Source organism: Mastacembelus armatus, chromosome 16 (assembly GCF_900324485.2).
Source record: "Mastacembelus armatus chromosome 16, fMasArm1.2, whole genome shotgun sequence".
Lineage (NCBI taxonomy): Eukaryota > Metazoa > Chordata > Actinopteri > Synbranchiformes > Mastacembelidae > Mastacembelus > Mastacembelus armatus.
This window is the reverse complement of record NC_046648.1, coordinates 12,979,229-13,006,615: the sequence shown is the minus strand read 5'-3', so window position 1 is coordinate 13,006,615 and position 27,387 is coordinate 12,979,229. Positions and strand designations below refer to the sequence as shown.

Below are 27,387 nucleotides of genomic sequence, written 5' to 3'. Positions count from 1 at the left end.
ACTCCATAAAGTATAGATCAAATTAAAGACATTTCAATGAAAATTACATTTAAAACCCTGAATGCTTTATTTAAAATAGGCATACGTAACACTTCTCCTACATAACAATACAGAACAGTACACTCACTTTTTGTAATAACACATTTAAAATTAAATTAGTTTCTGGCAGAAACTGCCTGCAAGCAAACAATGACCCTACTTTGGAATCTCAGAACAAGAAGTGAAAAGAAGATAAGCCTGAAATACTCAGAACAAACAAACTAATGAAAGTTGCAAAAGCAGAAACTAAAACACAACTGTAATTGACTCAACTGTATGTGTGTGACATCTATGCTTGTGCACCACTAGCGAGTGTTCTGTGATGAAAGAGTTGTAGCTGGTGATGGCTGATTGTGCCTTGGCAGATAAAGAGGATTCCCACAGCCCTTACAATCCTGCAGTTACCATCCAGGACTGAAGAGGTTTTGGAAAACAAATTCTTATTCCAATCATCTTGTAAACAGAATCTGCAGAAGCAGGGTGGGAAAATGACACGACTGTATTTTTTTTTTTCAGCTGCACTGTTATTAGGTGTAAATGTAAACTGCTGCTTTATATCGCAACAGTGCTGTGAAGGAAATTTTGGTATCAATCTCTGAAGGAGTGAATTTGAGAGTAAAGGTGTGGGAACCCTGAAAAACACCTCATTCTGTTTGTTCAGAGCCAATAGTACATGCCATAACCTACAAATATACAGCACATATTACACAGAATATTGTATCAGGCAAGACTGTTCGCTCAACTCTGAAAGAAATCACTTTGTAGAAGTTTATAATAACTTTATGTTACACTTGTGTACAAATGTGTTACACACTAACTGGATCTAGTCCATCATTTTGTTACTGTGTGTTCTCAGCTCACTGGTGATGTGTTGAAAAGATGAGGCTGGCAAGTTTTTCTTAAATCATGAATATACTTCAGTATGTTCAGTGTATGGACTTCTGCAGTGCATGTATCAAATCATTATATATCTAATTTCTTCTGAGCCATAGAGCTTCAGTGTTATTCTGTCTGCAAACTATAAATACAAAAAACACATTACAAAACCACACTGCTGCACTGGTGACATGCTCCTTCATTACAATAAACACAGACACTTTGTATTTTGACACTGTCTTCACATACATCCTCCTGCTGCCACAAATGACCAAATTATGTAATAATATGCTGCTTTGTAGTCTGCAAGAAATAAACTTTACTCCTGCTTACCTCTTAAAAACTACAGCAACCAGATATTTTAGGAAATTAGAAATTACATCTATATCTATAATTATATATATCTTCAAATCAACAATTTAGTTCTATTCTTTTCATGGGATTTATGACAATATGAAACACAAATAATAAAACCAGCCTCATCTTTTTGAACAGTTGATCTAGAATTTTGGGGTTACACTTATGCAATCAGGAAGTTTCTATGTGAATGTCACATCTCCATTTGTAGTAAATAAAAACCAACAAATGAAAGGATGGTGCATTAAGCTTAGAATATGCACAAACCAAAGCAAGATATGTAAACAGCACAACAGAAACAGAAATAAAGAATAATAAATAGTAAAGCCAGAGCAAAGACGTATCAGCAAAACAAAGACAGCAACACTGACAGCATGAAGGAAACTGCACTCCAATAATCTATATACAGAAGTAACAGTTCACATATAATCGTTTGAACTCCACTTCCACATGTTAACTGCTCTTTACTTTCAGAAGGCAACCACCCACTCATCATATATTTTTAATAGTAATAGCAGGACAAGTGTAAAGGTTAGTCATTATCACCTCATCCTGTGCAACCCTATGCAACATGCTCATCATACACGATTTGTTTCTGTCGATATGCATGAAAGCTGCGGGGAAAAAACCCATAACATGCTTTCTGCAATAAAAACATTAAGTTTTTAACATTTAAAATATTCTCTTCAAATGGGTGTTACATCCATCAAATGTTCCTGCATGTAAAAACTTTTCAAAGGTCATACCCTTGCCTTACTACTCAAAATAAATAATGATGCTGATAATAAATAAAAGGAGGTGTGTGGTCCTGGGTGGTACTAAGGGAACTGGGCCAGAAAGTAGGAGGATGTAGGACAGATATTAGAAGTCCTGGGACACCAGCTGGTTCTGCTGTGCTCAGCAACGGGACTGAATTGTGCATTTGTGTTGTCACATCCTGATATGCAGCACCACTAGCCCCGCCTCCAGGAAACAGCAGTCCATTTGCTTCATCCATTCAAGTGTTTACAGAGTCTTAACACTCCTCAGGTTCACAGCAGCAGTAGATCATCAGCTATCCATACTGCAACATTCTGACAGAACAGGAAAAAGACACATCACATCATCCTGGCTGCTCACCAGCTATTCTGCTTAGACAAGTCACAAAACAGGACTTTCATCACACACACATACGTGCACACACACACACACATTCATGTTTAACAGGCTGTGGATTATCCACAACAGGGAGCTGTTAGCTGTCAGCATTTTCTTTGCATTTCTCATTAGTGAGGAGACTACCATAAACAAACATCACCCTCATTGAGACAAACAGACTGGACAAAACATTAGATACAACAGCCTTGAACACAATACTGGATACTTTTATGGACATGTATTACATAAGCTGCAGAAGTATTTGAATGGCAAAAAAAAAAAAAAGAGAAAAAAAAAAACTTCATTTGTAATAGAGAACACAAACTGCAAGTGCAGTGAGGTGCATTTTTGGAGCCTTGGTGCACATCACATTTATAGTATGTGTCCAGCAGCAGTCTTTTCCTACAGTATCTAGAAGCTGAGTTATGGCATCTAATAGTAAGGTTGAAACATTTCACCAGAAAGTCATTAGATTCACACGACTCCCGCCGCATTTACATAGACCACCTAGCCAGCCTTATTCAGGCCAGGTGTGAAGTGAAACCAACCTGGAAGTGTGGGTCTAACGACTCTCTAAAAATCAAAGAAAAGCTCACTTCATTATTTTCAGTATTGTAGAAAGTCATCAGAGGGCAAATAATGAAAAGTCTGAAGGTCAAGTAACTAAATTCTCAAGCAGCCAAACACTGATTATATCTTGGTTTTCTCCTGTCCATACATTTTTTGATTGCTTTTTTCATTATTTTACCCTAAACAAATAAACTCAACCTCAAATCTAGTCAAGTAGGGCTGCAACAAACAGCTATTTTAAGATCAGTTTTTTCAATTAATCACTTTTACAAAAGAATACAGAGAAGTCTGTTTTTAATATTTTAGTGTCAAAATATGAACCTTAAATGAATTAGCCGATGTACTAAAAAATAAAATAAACTTCAATTATTTTTGTGTGATGACATTTGAACAGGTCTTAAATTTTGTTACATTAAAAAAAAGGCATTTGTTCACTAGAATTTCACTTAATCGAAAGTGAGTGATTACCCCTAATGAAGTGACATGCTTTCAGGCAACCACTTGATTGCTAGACATCATCCTGGTGAGCTACATGTAAGAATCCAATTGTCTGAACATGGACGAGATATTGCTCAGACTTATTTTTTTTGAGCCAGTAGCAGACAGGCTGTCAGGAGTTCCAGGACATTGGACCTGCTGTGGATAGTCAACTTGACAAGCACTAACACAGCAGCAGGGTAAGTTGACAGACCTCTCAGAATCCTTTCAAGTGCACCTTTCACTCTTGCCAAAGAAGCCATACTGTCTCTTGGCAATGCACATAGTAACAACAGTGCATAGCAACCGTCCACCTGCTTGTCCAATATCGTTGGCATTTAGAATGGCCTGGGATGAAGTCAAATTCCCAGCCTGCATCAATGTTTAAGTACTGGTATGAGCTCTGTTCTGTCCACTGTGTTCTGCATGCTTAAAGTACAACTCAGGACTATTTGAATGCGATTTCAATGACACTGTCTACACAACAGTTTAGGGGTGTACACTACTGGGAATTCCACAGTTTAGGAGCAGCGACAGAAAGAGTACAATCCACTCAAACTTAAACCTATACCTGGAGACTGCCAAAAGACACAGACTCGATGCCCTGAGTACTGAGTTTTTATGGCTAGTTCTGTTAGATAAATTGAGGCAAAGAAAAACAAACATAAAAAGTTTAAAATCAACTCTAACTGGCAGCCAACAAAGCAATGAAAGAACAGAGTCTCTTTAACTGCAGACGAACTTTAAGGAAGACATGAACATCATTAAGTCAAAAACCATAATGATTGTAAAAGCTTAGTTAATGCATTATTGTAATGTTGCATTAAGACATGCATGAAATACTATTAATTATCTTTCAGGAAAAACAACATTTTTTCTACAACTTTTGCTAAAAATAAAAGATGAAAAACAGGTCTAAAACTGGATACAACTTAGTGGGCATAACAACAGCATCTTTGAAACCATCTGGGATAGCCCCTACGCTAAATATGAAAAAAAAAAAAAAAAAAAAAATCAAGAAAATATGACCCTACAGCATGGGTATCCAGCTTGGTCCTTGAGAACCACTGTCCTGCTTGTTTTTTAACTATCTCTAACCTACCCACCGCTGATTACCTGGATCAGATTTGGTCAGTCAATTAGAAGTTGAAAGATACCATCTCAGGTGAGGGTGGAAGCGGGGGATGACCAAAGTGAAGCGGTGCACAATCAAGGAGGTGAAGAATCCCCCGCATGAAGCCCACAATCCTCAGACATAGAAGTGACATCTAAGACAGGAATAACCTGCTGAGAAGGCACCGGTTGCATGCCATAGAGTGCTGCACAATGAAATGGCCACACTCCATGGGAAACCCAAGAGATAAGAGACAAGGATCATGAGCAGAAGATGTAGTCAGGTATGCCTTAAGTCTAACAAGCACTCCTCTCTCGCCATGTCTTCTGCATTGATTACTGCAAGGTAGGGTCCCTGGTAGGCTCCAAGACTAGATGGTATAGCTGACAAGAGTAGCAGAAATGATGATGACTTTTCCACAGTAGTACAAATATTAAGCAGTGCCAGATGATAGTACACCAGAAGAGATGACACATTTTGAGTATCAAGTAACAAAAACCAGGTAATCAATGAAATACAACAGCACCATCCTGTTCCTGTAAACTGTTTAAACCAGTGGCTGGAAGATAATCCAACAAATACAACAGAGAGAGAAAAGTACAGCCATTAATACATTTATTAGCACCTTCTTGACCTACTCTATAGTTATTATTTGTCAGTTTTCATTAGAGATGCACCGACTGACCGGCCCAAATCGGCGACCGGCCAGTGAGTCTCACGTCTTGCCGATTCCGAGCCAATCCTTTTATTGCCAGCGGCGCAGGCAATGACATCACAGCCCGCACACACTCACCATTGCGTGTAAACATGTCATTGGTGTGGAAGTTCTTTTCTGTGAGTGAAGATGACACAAAGATTGCAGTTTGTAACATTTGTTAAGGCCAAAATACAACGTGGGGGGACAACCATTTTTGTTAGTAAGCCTATTTTGTTAGTTAAGGCGCAGAGCACTTTATTTTGTTGTTAAAGTTATTTTGTTATGAGAAGATCCTGTATCCTTTATTAATTTCTTTTATTATAAAATAAAAAATTTCATTGAGGAAAAGAAGATTTTTGTTAGTACAACTCTACTAGGGTATTTACAGGAACCCATTTTATACCTTTTTCAAGGCACAAAGCACTTTAATTTGTTGTGAGAACATCCTGTTTAATAATTTCTTTTATTATAAAATAAAAAATGTCATTGAAGAAAATATTTCTATATATGCTTTCATTACAGTTCTTTAAAAAAAAATCGGAATCGGCAGGTAATACTTACTGAAAAATCAGAAATCAAAATCGGCCAAGAAAATTGCAATTGGTGCATCTCTAGTTTTCATGTTCATACCATTGAGCCCTTCTACATCCTGGACATCTAGAAAGGGAGCGGGTCCCCAGATTCGGACAGTCCCATCATCAGACGCGCTGGCCAGCAGTCCGGGCAGGACGGGGTTCCAGCTCACACAGTTGACTGTTCGGGTGTGACCAGTCAGCTCTGCGATGGGTAGCTCACTGCGCCGATGCCAGATGTAAACTTTGTGGTCTGACAGGAGACAGGACATTTCATATTGTTATTGGATCAGATTTAAACACCATCAACACATATAAATCTGTTTACTCTTCAGGTGTAGTAATTCTCAATGCTGTTTAACTCTCTGGGGTCGATGCACGCGCCGGTGCGTTTTGATGCATCTTTTTCTGATAAGGCCGAAACAAACTTAAATTACTCTGTCAATTCTGATCGTACAGATAAAAGAAATCTATCATTCAAATCTGTAAAGGGTCTAGTTTTAGTGGTATACCATCATAATAACAACAAAACGTTGTGCTTTTTTTAAATAAAGAAAGCCGACAGGGTGCGCTCTCGGCCTTTTCTGTCTCTGCCATTTCTCTTCACAGACGCGTAAATAAAACAACCAGAATCTCAGCGAATACTTGGCTCATAAAAATAAGAATTATATGGCTAGAAAGCTTGAAATGTTTTCTTTTGAGTGAAACAATTCAAGTCAAAAACAAATCATCACTTTTTATTTAATCCGTATGAACGTAAGGAGAAGTCTTGTTTCTTCCTTTCTCACCTCATTACAGGTAATGCGGTCCCGCCTTGTACACTGTCCACTGTTCACATGTAAATAATCTCAGGTGAACCAGGTAAATATGTGCACACCCCCGAGAAATGACATAAAACGTCAAACTTTATCATAGAATTTACTCACTTTTTCGGCGCGTTTGGATGATGGCACGTTACGCATGTGAAGAAGCGCTCCTTATATTCCACACAGAGAAAAACAGTTTAGTTTGTCCTCAGAGTAAAAACACTGATTTTAACTCAAATGAGGATTGTTTGGCTCCTCATTGTTTTGTATTGTGCTGCACTAATCCCCTCCCATCTACATTGACTGTAAGGCTCATTATGAGCGTCTTTGTCTGGTCGTTCAGTGTGTCTTTTGTGTTCTCAGGTAAATCCCATGACTATTCATCCTCAGACACACCCTCTTACATATGGCCTTTCTGGACAAAAAGTGTCTTAGAAAATTTAAATCAGTGTATTGTTTACTGTGAATGTGTGAACAAGATGACATTCACAGCACTGTGAAGTAAACACTTTAGCCTACAACATGCAGGTCTCCAAAGTCTTGTGAACCAATGTTCTGTTTGTGTTTTATGGTCTTATTTCAGTGAGTAAAAAATTGTAGTTTTTCACTAACCATGCATAAATACTTTTTTCTCAAAAACACAATCATGTATAAACTTGCTGCTCACATATTATTGTAGCCAATTTTGTGCTGATTACAGTGTTATTAGACTTTAGACATTAATATGTTTAAAAGACACGGAAAAAAGCACAAATGTCAGGACAGGTCAAAATTTGTCCAGGCCCCAAAAACCCCCTCAGACCCCAGAGGGTTAAGTTGCATGCAGACAAATGTGCAATGGCGTCTATCTCAGATGACTGTGTAACCATTTATACTTCTATGTGCAACTTGTATAATGTTTACATCATGTTTACACAAATGTTTACACAAACAGAACTCCAACTTTGTCAACGGTGAGTAAAAACAAGTACTGTCTCAGTTCACAACTGGGTGAAAGAAAGTTACTATTACTAAACATCATGTTGTCTTGCCTTCACTGCCACTAGCAATGAAGTCTTCATTGTGCCCTCCAAAGCAAGAGTGGATAGTGTAGAAGCCCTGGGTCACGCCTTGGTACTTCCTCACCAGCACCCGGTCCTGTAGGTCCCATAAGTGCACTCCCTACAAGAATGCACAGCATTTTAAAATAAACACTGAACTGAAATGAACTGAACGGTGAGGAAGTAATAAAGCTGCCTACCTGAGTAGCCACATTAAGCAGAGCTAACCTTCCATTTCTGGAAACAGTGAAAGACATAATGGGATGGTCTTCCTGCACTCTGGAATGATAAAACAAAATAAAAGGCCTGTGTCTTACAGGGCAGAGACAGAAATCTTCATATCATCATAAATGGACCTGCTGTTACATTACAAACAAAAACATACATTCTTATTTTAATTATGAAATCCTTTCCGTTGAGGAAACAGTATAGCGTAATGTTTTCAGAGCTTTTCTAAAAAGCCCTCAAATTTATGAACCAATTTATAAACTTAAAAGATTATTATAATTGCACCCAGAAAAACTGCCTGAAGTTGCAATTCTTAATTGCAATTCTTAGGTCAATCAAATCATTCTATACAGAAAATAAAAACTTTGTGTATATAAACTTACAACTACAACTGTTCGGGCACTTATGTTTTTCATGTACATTGGCAGGCTGTGAAAACAATTATGTCTAATTTGATATCTGTGATGCTGAATGAGTCACAAGTCAAAGAGATTGGAAAGCACCAGATCCCTTTCTAGTTTTAGAAATTGCAGCTGTCTTACATGTTTCTGTCCGTCAGATCCTCAAAGTTATATCCACGGATGCGCTGGTGAGTATCAGATGCAAGGACGGTCCGGCCATCACTCAGACACCACAGGCACTGCACACGAACTCCTTCCCAGGAGTCCAACAGGTTTCCATCTAAATCCTGGGATACATGACCGAACAAAATGCACCCATGCAGATTCTTACATATTTAGTTTGTAGGTCAATATTGGCTTAAGACTACAAACTTATGCAACATTCTGTAGTTTTTCAGTACACTTGATGATTCTGAGTGACTGAGCTGAGGCCAACTATTTTGATCTTTAAATTATGCACTGAGTGCATGGGTGAAAAAGTGCAAGAGTGGACATTTGAAGATTCATGATTTAAAAAAAAAAAGTAGGATAAAACAATTGTGAGTTCTGTACACTGGTTCCAACCCCCTCAATTACTCGCTCTAAAGCAATATGTAGACCACTTTTCAATGGCAAGATTTTTCTTAAACAAAAACTTTAAGATAAATGGTTATATTCCAACCTTTTGCATATTCTGAAAAAACATAAACAATTGAACAACTGACACAGGCTGGTAGCTGATCACTTCCAGCCACGTCACCTGGCTGAGGGGGTCCGAAATTGAAAGACCCAAAAACCTCAAGGATGCCAGTGATGATGTGTCCAAGTGCATCAGTAGATATATGCTAAAACCAAATAGACCACTTTTCAATGCCAGATTTTTTTTAAACAAAAACTGGTTATATTTCAGCCTTCTGTATATTCTGAATTTTCAGTTAATCTACTATGACAATATCAACAAATGACTTGTTTTGTGTCACCTATAATATAAAACTCGATACTTAGTGAGAAGAAGAGCAATTTTGAACTGCAAACAGGCTGTCAACAATGGTTGGCTCAATTACAGAGAAAAAAAAAATTCACTCCTCTATTTTAGAAGAACATAAATCAGCGTATTTTTTTCAGGAGGCTCAGAACAATATGTAGACTTGCAGAATACGGTGCAGAATATCTGCAGGTTTTATGACAGATTCTCACAGGACTGAGAATTAACATTAAGGCATAAGGTAAGTTCCTCTGCTCACTGAATATTAAATATTAGGTATGAATACTGCAGACCAGTTTGTGACTGCAGGTAGGCCTTTGAATCAAGAGACTGGAAGTTATGGTATGATATGGCAAGGTATAGACATACCTGTCAACATTAGTGTACTGAAAACTGTGAGACCTATGAGCGAGGGCTCACCTGTGCCTATGCTGCACAATTGTGCCTTTGTAATTTAATGTGCTGAGTAGTATCATGCCATACAAATTACAGGACTTTCCCAGGACAAATAACAAAGCAGGAGGGGGGCGGGAGATGGGTGTGAAATATGGGTGACTCCCGGGAAAAACGGGAGTGTTGACAGATATGGGTCTAATCATACTTAACTCATAACGATTGACTAGAACATTACACTGTACAAGTTTTTATTCTCAAACTGAGTGCACCTCTGTTAAATCTGTTTTTTCCAAATCAGTGTGACGTAAATGCACTGCAGGTAATGTTCAGAAGCAACAGGTACTGAACGCACAGTGTTTCCTGTGAAGCACTTACACACTGGTAGAACTGGCCTCTCTGGCCACCGGTAACAAATCGTTTGCCATCCGGATTCCAGGCCACACTGGTCAAGCTATCCTCATGAGACTGACTCATCTTTGTCCGTAACTCCCCTGTCTACACAGCAGAGTCAAGAGGAGAGAAATAACTGAAAAGATTAGACGTGACACACTCTACAGTGCACTCATTATAAGGTGATGGTCATGTGACCCTCGAATTACTTGACAACACAACCTCATTTAAGCTAATACTGTTTTCCTTTCAAGCTTGAATGGGTGTGGGAAAAAAAGAGTATATTGAGTGAAAATAGTGCAAAATAGCAGCAAGGCTACTTTGCTAAAGTCTTAGTATACTATAGAATACATATAATTACTGTCTTCTTCTTCTTCTTCAGAAGAAGAGTATTAATAAAATACTCTTCTTCTTCTTAGCACATGGCATCACAGTATTAAAAAAAAGTGATTAATTCAGGCTGCTGAAGCCAGTGCTCATTTATCTTCAACTGACATTTAGGACTTGTTTTAAAAAATTAATACTGAATTTTGTCCTGTGGGTTGTACAGTGGAGTCACACTTAGGATTAGGGTTATTTTTTACAGAGAGCATGAAGTGGAGATTGATCAAAAAGTCCTTATCTATGCAACACAGACTTTGTTGTTAATCCATAAATTCATACTTTAGTTATAGTTATTAATTATTACTTTAGTTAGTGTGTTATAGAAGCTGGGAGGAGGTCATGCTATGACATTTAACAACTTCAACAAATAATGCGTAAAAGAAAAACACAGTTTATGCTACTTGTTTTACAGGTGGACAGGATATGACAGGAGGTTGCTATAGAGAATTAGGCTGGTTGTTTGTTGCAAAACCCGCTGCTTCTAATTATGAGGAAAAATACAGTGGGTATGGAAAGTATTCAGACCCCTTTAAATTTTTCACTCTTTGTGTCATTGCAGCCATTTGCCAAAATCAAAAAAGTTCATTTTATTTCTCATTAATGTACACTCAGCACCCCATCTTGACAGAAAAAAACAGAACTGTAGAAATTTTTGCAAATTTATTAAAAAAGAAAAACTGAAATATCACATGGTCATAAGTATTCAGACCCTTTGCAGTGACACTCATATTTAACTCACATACTGTCTATGTCTTCTGATCCTCCTTGAGATGGTTCTGCTCCTTCATTGGAGTCCAGCTATGTTTAAATAAACTGATTGGACTTGATTAGGAAAGGCACACACCTGTCTATATAAGACCTTACAGCTCACAGTGCATGTCAGAGCAAATGAGAATCATGAGGTCGAAGGAACTGCCCAAGGAGCTCAGAGACAGAATTGTGGCAAGGCACAGATCTGGCCAAGGTTACAAAAGAATTTCTGCAGCACTATTTGTCTCTGTGTGGAATACAAGAAGTGCTTCATCACGTGCGTAACGCGCCATCATCCAAACGCGCCGAAAAAGTGAGTAAATTCTATGATAAAGTTTGATATTTTGTGTCATTTCTCGGGGGTGTGCACATATTTACCTGGTTCACCTGAGATTATTTACATGTGAACAGTGGACAGTGTACAAGGCGGGACCGCATTACCTGTAATGAGGTGAGAAAGGAAGAAACAGACTTCTCCTTACGTTCATACGGATTAAATAAAAAGTGATGATTTGTTTTGGACTTGGATTGTTTCACTCAAAAGAAAACATTTCAAGCTTTCTAGCCATATGATTCTTATTTTTATGAGCCAAGTATTCGCTGAGATTCTGGTTGTTTTATTTACGCGTCTGTGAAGAGAAATGGCAGAGACAGAAAAGGCCGAGAGCGCACCCTGTCGGCTTTCTTTATTTAAAAAAAGCACAACGTTTTGTTGTTATTATGATGGTATACCACTAAAACTAGACCCTTTACAGATTTGAATGATATACTTCTTATATCTGTACGATCAGAATTGACGGAGTAATTTAAGTTTGTGTCGGCCTTATCAGAAAAAGATGCGTCAAAACGCGCCGACGCGTGCGTCGACCCCAGAGGGTTACACCTGTTAACACAAACCAGTTAACCAGACTTCAAGCCTGTCTAACTGACATAAAGGCCTGGATGACCAGTAACTTTTTACTTTTAAACTTTGAGAAAACAGAAGTCATATATTTGGGCCAAAAAATCTCAGAAATAACTTTTCTCAAATTATAGCTACTCTAGATGGCATAACCCTGGCCTCCAGCACTACTGTAAAAAACCTTGGAGTTATTTTTGACCAGGACATGTCCTTCAACTCACACATAAAACAAATCTCTAGAACTGCATTCTGTCACCTGCGCAACATTGCCAAAATTAGGAACATCGTGTCTCAAAATGATGCAGAAAAACTAGTCCATGCATTTGTTACCTCAAGGCTAGATTACTGTAACTCATTACTATCTGGATGTCCCAATATCTCCATAAAAAGCCTCCAATTAATCCAGAATGCCGCAGCCAGAGTCCTGACAGGAACTAACAAGAGAGATCATATTTCTCCTATATTGGCTTCTCTTCATTGGCTCCCTGTAAAATATAGAATAGAATTTAAAATCCTTCTTCTCACATACAAATCCCTTCATAATCAAGCTCCTTCCTACCTTAAAGACCTCATAGTACCATATTATCCCAATAGACCACTTCGCTCTCAGAGTGCAGGTCTACTTGTGGTTCCCAGAGTTTCCAAAAGCAGACTGGGAGGCAGAGCCTTTAGTTATCAAGTTCCTCTCCTATGGAACCAGCTCCCAGCCTGGGTTCAGGAGGCAGACACTCTCTGTACTTTTAAGGCTAGACTTAAAACCTTCCTCTTTGACAAAGCATGTAGTTAGGGCTGGCTTCAGGCAACCCTGAACCATCCCTTAGTTATGCTGCTATAGACCAAGACTGCCCGAGGACCATCGGTGCACTGAGCTCCCCTACCCTAACCCCCCCCCCCCTCTTCTCTCCCACCTCATGTATATTCCACCATTGAATGTTACTAACCTTGTGCTCTCTCTCTCTCCCCTAGTTTGTGCTCTCTCCCTCCCTCTCTCTCTCTCTCTCTCTCTCTCTGTACCTTCTGCAGGTGTCCCTGGTCCTGGAGCTGTTTATCGCTGATGTGCAGTTACTGGCCCCACCAACTTGCGGTGTCTATTTGTTGTTTATTGTTGCTGTTCTTTTCTCTCTGCTCTATCCACTCACCCCAACCGGTCGAGGCAGATGGCCGCCCAAACTGAGCCCGGTTCTGCTGGAGGTTTTTTTCTTCCGTTAAAGGGAGTTTTTTCCTCTCCACTGTCGCCAAGTGCTTGCTCATAAGGGAATTGTTGGGTTTTTAGTTTTAGTTTTTGTAAAGTGCCTTGAGATGATTTGTATTGTGATTTGGCGCTATACAAATAAATTGAATTGAATTGAATAGAAGAGCCTTGGTGAGAGAGGTAAAGAAGAACCGAAAGATTACTGTGGCTGAGCTCCAGAGATGCAGTAGGGAGATGGGAGAAAGTTCCACAAAGTCAACTATCACTGCAGCCCTCCACCAGTCGGGGCTTTATGGCAGAGTGGCCCCACGGAAGCCTCTCCTCAGTGCAAGACACATGAAAGCCCGCATAGAGTTTGCCAAAAAACACATGAAGGACTCCCAGACTATGAGAAATAAGATTCTCTGGTCCGATGAGACCAAGATTGAACTTTTTGGCGTTAATTCTAAGCGGTATGTGTGGAGAAAACCAGGCACTGCTCATCACCTGCCCAATACAATCCCTACAGTAAAACATGGTGGTGGGAGCATCATGTTGTGGGGGTGTTTTTCAGCTGCAGGGACAGGACGACTGGTTGCAATTGAAGGAAAGATGAATGCGGCCAAGTACAGAGATATCCTGGAAGAAAACCTCTTCCAGAGTGCTCAGGACCTCAGACTGGGCCGAAGGTTCACCTTTCAACAGGACAATGACCCTAAGCACACAGCTAAAATAACAAAGCAGTGGCTTCGGAACAACTCTGTGACCATTCTTGACTGGCCCAGCCAGAGCCCTGACCTAAACCCAATTGAGCATCTCTGGAGAGACCTGAAAATGGCTGTCCACCAACGTTCACCATCCAACCTGACAGAACTGGAGAGGATCTGCAAGGAAGAATGGCAGAGGATCCCCAAATCCAGGTGTGAAAAACTTGTTGCATCATTCCCAAGAAGACTCATGGCTGTACTAGCTCAAAAGGGTGCTTCTACTCAATACTGAGCACAGGGTCTGAATACTTATGACCATGTGATATTTCAGTTTTTCTTTTTTAATAAATTTGTAAAAATTTCTACATTTCTACAGTTCTGTTTTTTTCTGTCAAGATGGGGTGCTGAGTGTACATTAATGAGAAATAAAATGACCTTTTTTGATTTTGGCAAATGGCTGCAATGACACAGAGTGAAAAATTTAAAGGGGTCTGAATACTTTCCATACCCACTGTATATTTAAGGAAGGTAGCACAATGATGCAGTGGTTAGCAGTTAGGGTTCTGGGTTTGAGCATGCAGGTGACCGGACATTTGTGTGCGGTGTTTGCAAGTGTCTCCTGTGTCTGCCTTCTGCTTCCACCTTCTGTAAGAAGTATTGTACCTGTACATTCCATAGCCACAGCTCAGAGCAGTCATCAGGACCACAGGCTATAAGATAGGCATCATCAGGGCTCCATGCCAGGTATGAAACTCCGTAAGCATGACCCTCAAGAGTCTTCAACAACTTCAGCTGTTGGGTTTCCTGTCAACCAACAGACAAATCCAGTCTGAATCCAGTTATTACAGGTGTTATTCCACACACTGACATTTTTTTGTAAGTTTTGAAGTCGAACTGATGACAGATATAACCGATTACCACATCAACGTGCCACACAATGACTGTGGTGTCTTTGGACCCAGTAGCCAGCTTTGTGCCATCGTTGGAGAACTTGCAGAACCATACTTCATTGCAATGTTCAGTGAGAATCTGCTGAGTGTAGCAGGGGAACTGTTTCCTGAAGATTAAGAATACAGATATATGAGGCAGAGAGATCCTACTTCCTAATTCAATTTTTAATCTGTTTTTTATGTGAATTTGAAGCCATTTATGTACCTTGGTGTATTATTTTCTTCATTATTTTGTATTTACTGTAGCCTTACAGAAGATTGTGGGTTCAAATCCTTTTCTGTGTGGTCTTTTTGTGTTGAGTTTGCATGTTCTCAACATGTCTGTATGAGTTTTCCCTGGGTACTCCGGCTTGGGTTAGGCTAATGGGTGACTCTAAATTGCCTATAGGGGTTATCTGACTATGTGTCAGCCTTGTGACAGTGTACTCCACCTCTCACCCAGTATCAGCTGGGATTAGCTCCAGCCCCCCATGACCACAGACTGCAGGAATAAATGGTAGATAATTGATGGATTATATAGGTGTATTTGCAGTATGTGTATCTACAGTGGGTACGGAAAGTATTCAGACCCCTTTAAATTTTTCACTCTTTGTGTCATTGCAGCCATTTGCCAAAATCAAAAAAGTTCATTTTATTTCTCATTAAGGTACACTCAGCACCCCATCTTGACAGAAAAAAACAGAACTGTAGAAATTTTTGCAAATTTATTAAAAAAGAAAAACTGAAATATCACATGGTCATAGGTATTCAGACCCTTTGCAATGACACTCATATTTAACTCACATGCTGTCCATTTCTTCTGATCCTCCTTGAGATGGTTCTGCTCCTTCATTGGAGTCCAGCTATGTTTAATTAAACTGATTGGACTTGATTAGGAAAGGCACACACCTGTCTATATAAGATCTTACAGCTCACAGTGCATGTCAGAGCAAATGAGAATCATGAGGTCAAAGGAACTGCCCAAGGAGCTCAGAGACAGAATTGTGACAAGGCACAGAACTGGCCAAGGTTACAAAAGAATTTCTGCAGCACTGAAGGTTCCTAAGAGCACACTGGCCTCCATAATCCTCAAATGGAAAAAGTTTGGGACGACCAGAACTCTTCCTAGACCCGGCCGTCCAGCCAAACTGAGCAATCGTGGGAGAAGAGCCTTGGTGAGAGAGGTAAAGAAGAACCCAAAGATCACTGTGGCTGAGCTCCAGAGATGCAGTAGGGAGATGGGAGAAAGTTCCACAAAGTCAACTATCACTGCAGCCCTCCACCAGTCGGGGCTTTATGGCAGAGTGGCCCCACGGAAGCCTCTCCTCAGTGCAAGACACATGAAAGCCCGCATAGAGTTTGCCAAAAAACACATGAAAGACTCCCAGACTATGAGAAATAAGATTCTCTGGTCTGATGAGACCAAGATTGAACTTTTTGGCGTTAATTGTAAGCAGTATGTGTGGAGAAAACCAGGCACTGCTCATCACCTGCCCAATACAATCCCTACAGTGAAACATGGTGGTGGGAGCATCATGTTGTGGGGGTGTTTTTCAACTGCAGGGACAGGACGACTGGTTGCAATTGAAGGAAAGATGAATGTGGCCAAGCACAGAGATATCCTAGAAGAAAACCTCTTCCAGAGTGCTCAGGACCTCAGACTGGGCCGAAGGTTCACCTTTCAACAGGACAATGACCCTAAGCACACAGTTAAAATAACAAAGGAGTGGCTTCGGAACAACTCTGTGACCGTTCTTGACTGGCCCAGCCAGAGCCCTGACCTAAACCCAATTGAGCATCTCTGGAGAGACCTGAAAATGGCTGTCCACCAACGTTCACCATCCAACCTGACAGAACTGGAGAGGATCTGCAAGGAAGAATGGCAGAGGATCCCCAAATCCAGGTGTGAAAAATTTGTTGCATTATTCCCAAGAAGACTCATGGCTGTACTAGCTCAAAAGGGTGCTTCTACTCAATACTGAGCACAGGGTCTGAATACTTATGACCATGTGATATTTCAGTTTTACTTTTTTAATAAATTTGCAAAAATTTCTGCATTTCTGTTTTTTTCTGTCAAGATGGGGTGCTGAGTGTACATTAATGAGAAATAAAATGAACTTTTTTGATTTTGGCAAATGGCTGCAATGACACGAGTGAAAAATTTAAAGGGGTCTGAATACTTTCCGTACCCACTGTAAATATATGGTATGCATGCTTACATGTACTATGCCTATTATTATTTTCTGTCTTTCATTATTTTTGTCTTTTTATAGCTTGAAAACCTAACCAAATCAAATCATTAAAATAAGCAACTTTTAATGTGTTATGACTGGCTGTGGTATAGCTCACATGCTTTTATTTACTGATGTCTTGATCAGTGAGTCCTGCATGGGGCCAGGTTTGCAAACCTGCATTCACCCAATAACCGCAAAGCCCTGCCTGTCCCTCCTTCAGATAGTGTTTCCTGTAGTGTCACCTGTCACACGGTTGTGGTTATAGTTTAGATTATGTAATGGTGATATGCAGCAGAAAAAATGGTTAGGGTAAGGTTGGGGCCAAGTCAAGCAAGATAAATGATTAACTGTTTGAAATAGGAATAAGATTTAGGTCAGGTGAAACACATATCGTCTGAGAAACACCCAGAGACCGAACTGTCACCATTACTTATTTATAAATCAAACCTGGACCACCTAAGCCCATAGGTCAGGCATATACATTGGTGCTATAACATGTATATGATTGTTTTTTTTTACCGGCTGCAGGTGTGGTCCAGCAACAGGGATACAGAGTCCAGACCACTGTCCACCTTAGTGTTGTGGTAAAGGCATCGTTCCCTCTGCAGCTCCACTGCCTGCTGCAGCAGAGTCTGCAGGCGGCGGGGAGGCAGCATCACTGATGGAGGGAGGTATGCTGCACAGACAGAGACACAGACGCACACCCACACTAATTAGTTTACACACAAGGTATCTTATTGTATATTTTATGTAGTGCATATATGTTTATTTTCATCTCCATTTTAAACCTGCCTCCTGACAGGAATTTAATGAATCAAACAACTTAGGTGGCATTACATGTCCAGATTTGGGAGGTGTGTGTGTGTGTGTGTGTGTGTGTGTGTGTGTGTGTGTGTGTGTGTGTGTGTGTGACAGCTCTAACATAATCCTTTGCCAACAGCTACTTACCCATAAGACCCTTCTCCTTTACACAACCACAGCTTTTTGTTTCTTGTTGGACAAGCAAGCAAGGTCCAATGTTTCACTCTATGCTACATGGTGTAAATGTTATCCAAGACAATGAAATAATGTTGACCTATTATAGAGGTCAACATTGTAGAGTGAAATTTTGTAAGTGCCTACAAGATATGACTATTATGTAAAGATTTTCAGGATATTTTTAGTCTATGTTATAAAGATAATGCTGTATACCAAAATATTACTCTTAAAAATCTCTATTTTGGAAATGGAATAAATATTGGATTTCGGTTATGTAAGAGAAACTTTTAGTATCATAAACTTTTCATACAGTATAATGTAGCTGAATCACATCTACACATAATACAGACAGGAAACAAATGCACATATGTAGGAAACAGCTACAGGATTTCATAGCTAGCACAGGATTTCATTTTCCTGCAGGCACAATGTCATAATTAGTCCAAACACAGGCTTCAGGCAGTTTTTCTGGGTGCAAATAATTTTTTTTAGGCTGCATCTGATTTGAGGCTGCCATCAAATGAACTTGTTTGTGCCAGTGTGGAAGAAGATGCACAGCTTAGACTTTTAATATAGATTAAGTGCTGCAGTGTAATTGTGGTGCTAATTTTGCAGTAAAACCTACTCAGAACCCTCTTAATGCAGACAGCAACATTTTCCTAACAGCAGTTTAGGCAGGGATGCATGGGAACTAGTATACAAAAATATACTTCACACCAACACACCAACTTTAAATGCAGTAAATATTGAAATTACACAACTTACCCACCTCAATTCATTGTGGAATTATTTTCAATATATTTTAAAGTTATAACTTAAAAACATTAAAATAAATAAAATACCCAATATGTTTCTATTAATATTAATATGCTCAACAGGGCTGGTGTTTGCCATGATGTACCATCACAGCTGTAACATAATTAGCCTGTAGAAATGCTGCTGGCTGCAAAGTCTACACTGTAAGTTTCGCCACTACTGCTAAGTCACATTAGTGGAATACTAAATAAATATTCATGTGAAATTTTTATACAGTATAACTTAGCAGTACATCATTGTAAGAAGGTGGTAATACAGATAAAGAGTCTTACAGCCAACAGCTGCACCACTGCAGAGAAATTGTTGATCAAGAGGGTTGACTTCTGGGTCCTCATATAATAAAGAAAGAAATTTCTTAGGTAAACATTAACCCTACTAGCCATACGCTGTTAGCTGTTTTACTTAAAGGGGATGAGAGGAACTTATTTTATTTCCATTACTCAAACCCTCCCCAATTCCAGCTTCCTCCCAGTAATAATCTATTCTGTCTCTCCTTCACCTTGAGGCTGGCTGCCCTGTTGGCCCGTTGGTGTTATTGCTGGTGGTCATGCCCATAATGCCTGTTTCAGGAAAATATAGCCCACGGTATAAACCACAACGATGTCAGTAAAGGAGTGCTAAATTTGTAGAGAACAACTGTGTAGAGTGAATCAGACTGCACTCACTCTGGAGCTTATCCAGCAGCTTTGTTCGAGATGTTGTGCCTTTGCCTTCCCACTCGGCTTTGGCTCGCAGGTCCTCTGCATGACTGCACATCAGGTACCTTCAAAAGACCAAATGACATTTTCTGAGCTACACGCTCAAGCAGGGAGCTCACACCAATATATCACTTTGTCACTGAAGTGTCCATTTTCCACCCTGTTCACCTCTGAGCAGAACTCTTGTGGTGCAGAGAAGGAAGACTAGTAGTCTTCAGCAGGCTGAGGAGGATCAGAAATTTTACTGGACACAAGTAGTTATGCAGTCTGCACAAGTGGACTATATTTGAAGGAAACTGCATAGTTGGGGGGAGGAATGCTTAAAAGTGAACTAGGTAGTACACAGAGTAGTAAAAATGGATTCTTGAGGGACCATTATTGCTACCATAATAATACATTAAGTCTGAAATCTGTGATGTTACCAATGACTGTGACTATGATGCACATAGCAAGCCCACTTCCGGGTTTGAAGCCAAATTGGAAGTAGCTGCTGGCTCCAAAAAGCCCTGGCATCCATTGACTTCTATTGAAAAATTTGCTGCTCTCTCCAGGGGACCTGTATGTTCAACAAGCTGATTGGCTCAGTGGTCGCCATGGGAATGTTCTCTAGACAATGCCCTTTTGGTTAAATATGGTACTTCTGGCTCCACAAAAGCAGCATGATGACGTCCATAACGGCCAAAAAAGGTGACTGAATTGGATTTATTCTTGCAATGAGTGACATCATACTGGATAGGTCCACCCATATATGCCATCAATGGTTGTTATATTTGATAATTGAGAAGAAAAAGTGATGGACATGTGGATTGCCTTTTAGTGTTTTAGACTGTGTTGGCCTTATTGTTCTAAAGGTTTCTGACAAGCAGCAAACTAAGGAAAACACTGAAGACTTCATTTTAAAAAAAAAATCATGTTTAAGTTCTGTAACAATGGCTATTTACCATATTAGCCCTGTTTGCTACTGGCCTTCAAAAAGGCCATATCAGATAAAATGCATGGTAAAATTATGGCTGTTCAACTTAGTGATGCAGTCACTAAAGTCAGCACGCACAGACTGCCAAAACCATTACTACCACACCTATCAACATCTCAGTTTCCCTGTCTTCTGGCAAACTGACCCGCTCAGGATGTGAATACGTTCTGTGTTGAACTTTAGGGGAGTAAGTTCAGCTCTGAGGACCTGTAGGGCCTCTAGGACATTTCCATCCTCCAGATACTCCAGATACTTTTGCTGCAGCAGCAGGAACTTCATCCGCTGTATAGAAAAACAAGGAAAGGACACCCAAAAACAGCAAAGGCAGTTAATCATCACAATATGTGTATTCTGCAACATTTACCTATATAACATCCAAGAATAATAACTTTCTTACATTAATTGAAGTTTTTTTTTTTTTTTTAAACATTCAGTATTTGTGTTTTGCATATACTGTACATACTTGGTGCCTGTTTAACCCACCACTTACTAAAACTGTGTCAAACTTATGCTTTCCTAAGTTTACATACTTCCTGCTGATTTATTGCAGCCTGCAATTCAATTCAATTAAATTCAATTTTATTTGTATAGCGCCAAATCACAAAACAAATAATCTTAAGGCACTTTACAAAAACATAAAATCCAACAAATCCCTTATGAGCAAGCACTTGGCGACAGTGGAGAGGAAAAACTCCCTTTAACGGAAGAAAAAACCTCCAGGATAACTGGGCTCAGTTTGGGTGGCCATCTGTCGCCACTGGTTGGGGTGAGTGGATAGAGGAGAGAGAAAAGAACAGCAACAATAAACAACAAATAGACACTGAAGGTTGGTGGGGCCAATAACTGCACATCAACGATATACAGCTCCAGGACTGGGGACAACTGCAGGAAGTTACAGAGAGACAACAGAGAGAGAGGGAGAGAGCACAAACTAGGGGAGAGAGAGAGCACAAAGTTAGTGACATTCAATGGTGGAATATACATATGAGGTGGGAGGAGAGGAAGAAAGGGGAAGGGAAGGGAGGGGAGTGTCATCTGCATAGCAGCGGTAATTAACAGAGTGCTTCCTAATAACACTGCCTAAAGGAAGCAGGTACAGGGTGAACAGAATCGGTTCTAGCACAGAGCCTTGTGGAACTCCATAACTAACTTTTGTGTGTGTGGAAGGTTCATCATAGACATGAACGAACTGGAATCTGTCAGATAAATAGGAATTGGAACCATTTTAATGCTGTTCTTCTGATACCAGTCACATGCTTTAATCTCTGTAATAAGATGTTGTGGTCAATAGTGTCGAATGCAGCACTAAGATCTAGGAAGACAAGTATAGAAACAAGTCCATTATCTCTGGCTAAGAGAAGATCGTTGGTGACTTTTAACAGTGCTGTTTCTGTACTATAATGTGCTCTAAATTGTGATTGAAAATGTTCAATTAGTTCATTCCTGTGTAAGTGGTCTGATAGCTGTTCAGCAACAGCTTTTTCCAGAATTTTAATAAATTTAATAAATGGCAGGTTGGCTATTGATCTATAATTAGCCAAGACTCCTGGATCAAGACTAAGCTTTTTGAGTAGGGGTTTGATTGCTGCAGTCTTAAAGGCCTGTGGTACGTAGCCTGATACTGCTGATGCTATGTTTAGACTGCTTCTCTCCTATAGATCTCTCTGAATTTACATCAGTAGTTGCTTCATCGAAATCATCAACGTGTCTCTTGGACCCCATCCCGACTAGACTGCTTAAAGGCACCCTGCCATTAATGAACTCATCTTTATTGGACTTGGTAAATTTATCTCTAGTATCAGGCTACGTACCACAGGCCTTTAAGACTGCAGTAATCAAACCTTTACTCAAAAAGCCTAGTCTTGATCCAGGTGTCTTGGCTAATTATAGACCAATATCCAACCTGCCATTTATTTCTAAAATCCTAGAAAAAGCTGTTGCTAAGCAGCTATCAGACCACTTACACAGGAATGAACTATTTGAAGATTTCCAATCAGGATTTAGAGCACATCATAGTACAGAAACAGCACTGTTGAAAGTTACCAACGATCTTCTCTTAGCCTCAGATAATGGACTTGTTTCGATACTTGTCCTCCTAGACCTTAGTGCAGCATTCGACACCATTGACCACAACATCTTATTACAGAGACTGGAGCATGTGATTGGTATCAGAGGAACAGCGTTAAAGTGGTTCCAATCTTATTTATCGGACAGATTCCAGTTTGTTCATGTCCATGATGAACCTTCCACACGAACAAAAGTTAGTTATGGAGTTCCACAAGGTTCTGTGCTAGGACCGATTCTGTTCACCCTGTACATGCTTCCTTTAGGATATATCATTAGGAAGCACTCTATTAATTACCACTGCTATGCGGATGACACTCAGTTATATCTATCTATTAAACCTGTTAACACAAACCAGTTAACCAGACTTCAAGCCTGTCTAACTGACATAAAGGCTTGGATGACCAGTAACTTTTTACTTTTAAACTCGGAGAAAACAGAAGTCATTATATTTGGGCCTAAAAATCTCAGAAATAACTTTTCTAAAATTATAGCTACTCTAGATGGCATAGCCCTGGCCTCCAGCACTACTGTAAAAAACCTTGGAGTTATTTTTGACCAGGACATGTCCTTTAACTCACACATAAAACAAATTTCTAGAACTGCATTCTTTCACCTGCGCAACATTTCCAAAATTAGGAACATCCTGTCTCAAAATGATGCAGAAAAACTAGTCCATGCGTTTGTTTCCTCAAGGCTAGATTACTGTAACTCATTACTATCTGGATGTCCTAATATCTTAATAAAAAGCCTCCAATTAATCCAGAATGCCGCAGCCAGAGTCCTGACAGGAACTAGCAAGAGAGATCATATTTCTCCTATATTGGCTTCTCTTCATTGGCTCCCTGTAAAATATAGAATAGAATTTAAAATCCTTCTTCTCACATACAAATCCCTTCATAATCAAGCTCCTTCATACCTTAAAGACCTCATAGTACCATATTATCCCAATAGACCACTTCGCTCTCAGAGTGCAGGCCTACTTGTGGTTCCCAGAGTTCTCAAAAGCAGAATGGGAGGCAGAGCCTTTAGCTATCAAGCTCCTCTCCTGTGGAACCAGCTCTCAGCCTGGGTTCAGGAGGCAGACACTCTCTGTACTTTTAAGGCTAGACTTAAAACCTTCCTCTTTGACAAAGCATATAGTTAGGGCTGGCTTCAGGCAACCCTGAACCATCCCTTAGTTAGTTATGCTGCTATAGGCCTAGACTGCCCGAGGACCATCGGTGCACTGAGCTCCCCCTACCCTAACCCCCCCCCTCCCACCTCATGTATATTCCACCATTGAATGTTACTAACCTTGTGCTCTCTCTCTCCCCTAGTTTGTGCTCTCTCCCTCCCTCTCTCTCTCTCTCTCTCTGTACCTTCTGCAGGTGTCCCTGGTCCTGGAGCTGTTTATCGCTGATGTGCAGTTACTGGCCCCACCAACTTGCAGTGTCTATTTGTTGTTTATTGTTGCTGTTCTTTTCTCTCTGCTCTATCCACTCACCCCAACCGGTCGAGGCAGATGGCCGCCCAAACTGAGCCCGGTTCTGCTGGAGGTTTTTTTCTTCCGTTAAAGGGAGTTTTTTTCCTCTCCACTGTCGCCAAGTGCTTGCTCATAAGGGAATTGTTGGGTTTTTAGTTTTAGTTTTTGTAAAGTGCCTTGAGATGATTTGTATTGTGATTTGGCGCTATACAAATAAAATTGAATTGAATTGAATTGAATTGATACTAGAGATAAATTTAATAAGTCTAATGAAGATGAGTTAATTAATGGCAGGGTGTCTTTAAGCAGTCTAGTCGGGATGGGGTCTAAGAGACATGTTGATGATTTAGATGAAGCAACTACTGATGTGAATTCAGAGAGATCTATGGGAGAGAAGCAGTCTAAACATACTACTGATTCATTCTACATCTTCATTTTGGTCTGCCCTTATCTGAAGAGGTAATTGTTTAAAAATTTAGTTTTAAAACCACTGTGGTAAAATTCTAGTGGAAAATGTATTTATTTAATAAAATTACTAGGGCTGCAACATGGGCATCCATACCGTCCTGCTAGTGCCCGATCCCGTCAGATCTCAGAAGTTAAGCAGGGCTGGGCTGTTTAGTACTCGGATAGGAAACCACCATGGAAGACCAGGCCACTAAACTCAGTCATTGAGTCCCAAGCCCAAGTAAATGAGAGGGTTGCATCTGGTGTAAAACTTGTGCCAAATCAATCATGCGCATCAACTGATTCGCTGTGGCAAACCCTAACAGGAGCAGCCAGAAAAGAAAAACCTAAGGAGGAACAACTACAACAACTAATCAATAAATATCAATTATTGAAATATTTGGCAACAAATGTAATTATCAGTTAAATCAGACAGATGTAACTGTTTGCAACGGTCCACAGTGACACGGTGAGCAGTTGAATGTGCAGATATGCTGAGTGAATGGTCTGGTATGGGTGAGGCTCATACTTTGTGCTTTGTCTATCCTGCTCTTTCAATCTCAAACAGTACCCTCTAAACAGAAAGAACATACAAAGGCAAAACATCCAGAATGAACCGCTTATCAGTAGACAGTACAAGTCTAAGATCATTATGCTCCAGTACCAGAATTGCTTCAAACGCTTTGCAAAGTATCGGCATGCCTATTTTATTCTGATCTCACTCGAAGCATAACATACTCAAAGAAGTCATGATTTAAGCTATGTGTTTCCGTGGTTGTTTCTGTAAAACTGCTTAAAGGTTTCCTTGAATTATTCTTTGGTGGTGACACAAACATATGAAATCATGTTCTGTAACTACTGTTGGGTTTCTCTGATTTTGTCCCTATAGTCTGTGTTCATGGCACACTACACATTAAGTGTTCATTTATTGCTGAAATAACACGGCATATTAGGCAGAAAACTGCATCTCAATAGTTCAAGAATTGCTAGACTTGCACTTACCACTATAGCACTTGGAGAATGCATCAGTGCCTTCAGTTCATTCAGATCACTCTCAGCCTGAAAAAAACAAGGGGAAAAGCATGAATCATGCAAACTCAGGTAGATAGGTTGAATATGGGATAGTTCAAGCACAGACCACTCTGCAGTGAACTTTTTTAATAAACTGAATTCATAGGAGTAATTTCCTTTGTCTAAATAGAGTGCTTCTAAGAGTATAGTTAAGCATTCAGATAATTTGGTTATACCTTGTCCCACTCTCCTTCCATGACATGATTGCGGAACTTAGTGGCAGAGGGGTGCTCCAGTCTGCAGCCAGACTCCTGCATCAGGAGGTCCACTGTCTGACTGTAAACAATGTAAACAACAAAAGAAAAAAACAATTTATATCATAAGCAATGACACAGAAATGCACCAAACTCAATTTTGCTATTTTTAATACAAAGTGAAAATAGAGGGTGGAACAGTGGTAAAATGCTTAGCACTGTTGCCTTGCTGCAAGAAGGTTTCAAGCTGGAATCTCATTTGACCCTTGGGGGCTTTCTGTGTGGACTTTCCAATTTATCCCCATGTGTGAACAGGATTTCTCTAGATACTCTGGCGTCCTGGTGGACCTTGTTGCTTGCCCATTACCAGCTGGGTCAACAGTTAACTGTGCAGGACCAGTGGTATATATCGTGGATGGCAGGATAGGCTGTACAACATGTACGGTCTTGTCACGGTTCACAGTCGTGTGAACAGCTGAAAAACAACATAGGACTGTGTGTCTGAGACACTATAGGCTATGTTTAGATCTTGGATTTAGATCTTTGAATTAATGACATGTAAATATACCCCCTTTAACTCTGAAAACTGGCGAATTTCTTGTTTCAGGTTAAGGTTGTTCTTCGCTCTACACCACAGAGAAGACAACATGTCCAAAGGTCAACGTAACTGGCTGAACAGGCTCGCCTGCGTGATGACACATTCATCACTTACTTGAGACCTAAATCGTGTAGATGTTGTCCTATCAGCCGGATGACATCCTCCTCACACTGAGACATCCGTTTCTTCTTCTTCCCATCTGCCGTGGTGCTTGTGTTGGAAGCAGGCAGGGCTGAAACTCCGTTGTTGTTGTTGTGGCTGACAGTGTTTCCATTGTTGGGACCTGACACAAGTCCGTTAGAGTGAGCTGTCCCGGGGGAGGACGCCGCACCGTTCTGTGCACCGTTTCGGCAAGGCAGGTCTGAATCTTGGTCCTGTCCTGCCCCGTTAGCCTGCATGTTAACGTTACCAAGGTTTCTACAAGTGACACGACGCGTACACAAATAACAGGCGCAGCGACACACTGCGGGGATAACAGAACCACCAATACAGCCGTCGAGAGGCCCACTGACCCAGATGCAGCCCCAAATTACCCTGTTCCCCTCTGGGCGATTCTTTGTTTTTGTTACGCGGCGATGGCCGCGACTATAATCAGGCTGTCGACTCAGAGGACGAACAAGGTCTGACTTACTCGAACAACCGCATTTTGTGAAACGTGGTGGTCTCAGGCAGTGTCAGGTACCGCTGAAGCCGCAGTGAAGTTGTTACACAGACATGTTATTGTTGCTCTCCAACAGCTGCAGACCTGTTATGGACATACGCAGTGACGTCAGCGGAAATTCCTTCACGTCTGTCCGGGCTGCTAGACCGATAGAGGGAGCTGTCCGCCACCTTTCCATTTAGAGTCACATTTCATAGTATACACAACAAAGGCTCAATTGCTTATTATATTATGTTTTCCTCTCGCCGAAAAAGATAAAACTGGAAAACCAGTGATTAGTTC

At 40.3% G+C, this 27,387-nt stretch overlaps 1 protein-coding gene across 4 annotated transcripts; it reads right to left on the bottom strand.

The window, feature by feature from the left end:
- Positions 1-43: 43 nt before the first annotated feature.
- wdr26a (WD repeat domain 26a) lies at positions 44-27,218 on the bottom strand. 4 transcript variants are annotated; one of them, XR_003294841.1, is made up of 15 exons: positions 26,559-27,218; positions 25,829-25,928; positions 25,584-25,640; positions 20,751-20,887; positions 19,600-19,697; positions 17,660-17,816; positions 14,896-15,034; positions 14,641-14,781; positions 10,050-10,169; positions 8,456-8,601; positions 7,886-7,964; positions 7,677-7,806; positions 5,898-6,092; positions 4,573-5,402; positions 44-2,345 (listed from the first exon to the last, which is right to left on the bottom strand). XR_003294841.1 is itself a non-coding variant. In XM_026293349.1 (15 exons), the coding sequence occupies exons 1-15, from the start codon at positions 26,840-26,842 to the stop codon at positions 2,323-2,325; spliced, it is 1,953 nt and encodes a 650-aa protein (XP_026149134.1). In that variant the 5' UTR covers positions 26,843-27,218; the 3' UTR covers positions 44-2,322. The 4 variants fall into 4 exon arrangements, 3 of the variants coding, with proteins under 3 accessions (XP_026149134.1, XP_026149135.1, XP_026149137.1); XM_026293349.1 differs by having other exon boundaries at positions 5,256-5,402; XM_026293350.1 differs by having other exon boundaries at positions 5,364-5,402.
- Between the last annotated feature and the right edge of the window lie 169 nt (positions 27,219-27,387).

Excerpts from the sequence above, each read along its gene's own strand:
- wdr26a (XM_026293349.1), bottom strand. The coding sequence starts at position 26,842 with ATGCAGGCTAACGGGGCAGGACAGGACCAAGATTCAGACCTGCCTTGC. Across the intron at positions 19,698-20,750 it reads CGTATTCACATCCTGAGCGG|GTACCTGATGTGCAGTCATG; the intron begins GTCAGTTTGCCA and ends GGTCTTTTGAAG. Across the intron at positions 17,817-19,599 it reads GCTGCTGGATAAGCTCCAGA|CATACCTCCCTCCATCAGTG; the intron begins GTGAGTGCAGTC and ends CTGTCTGTGCAG.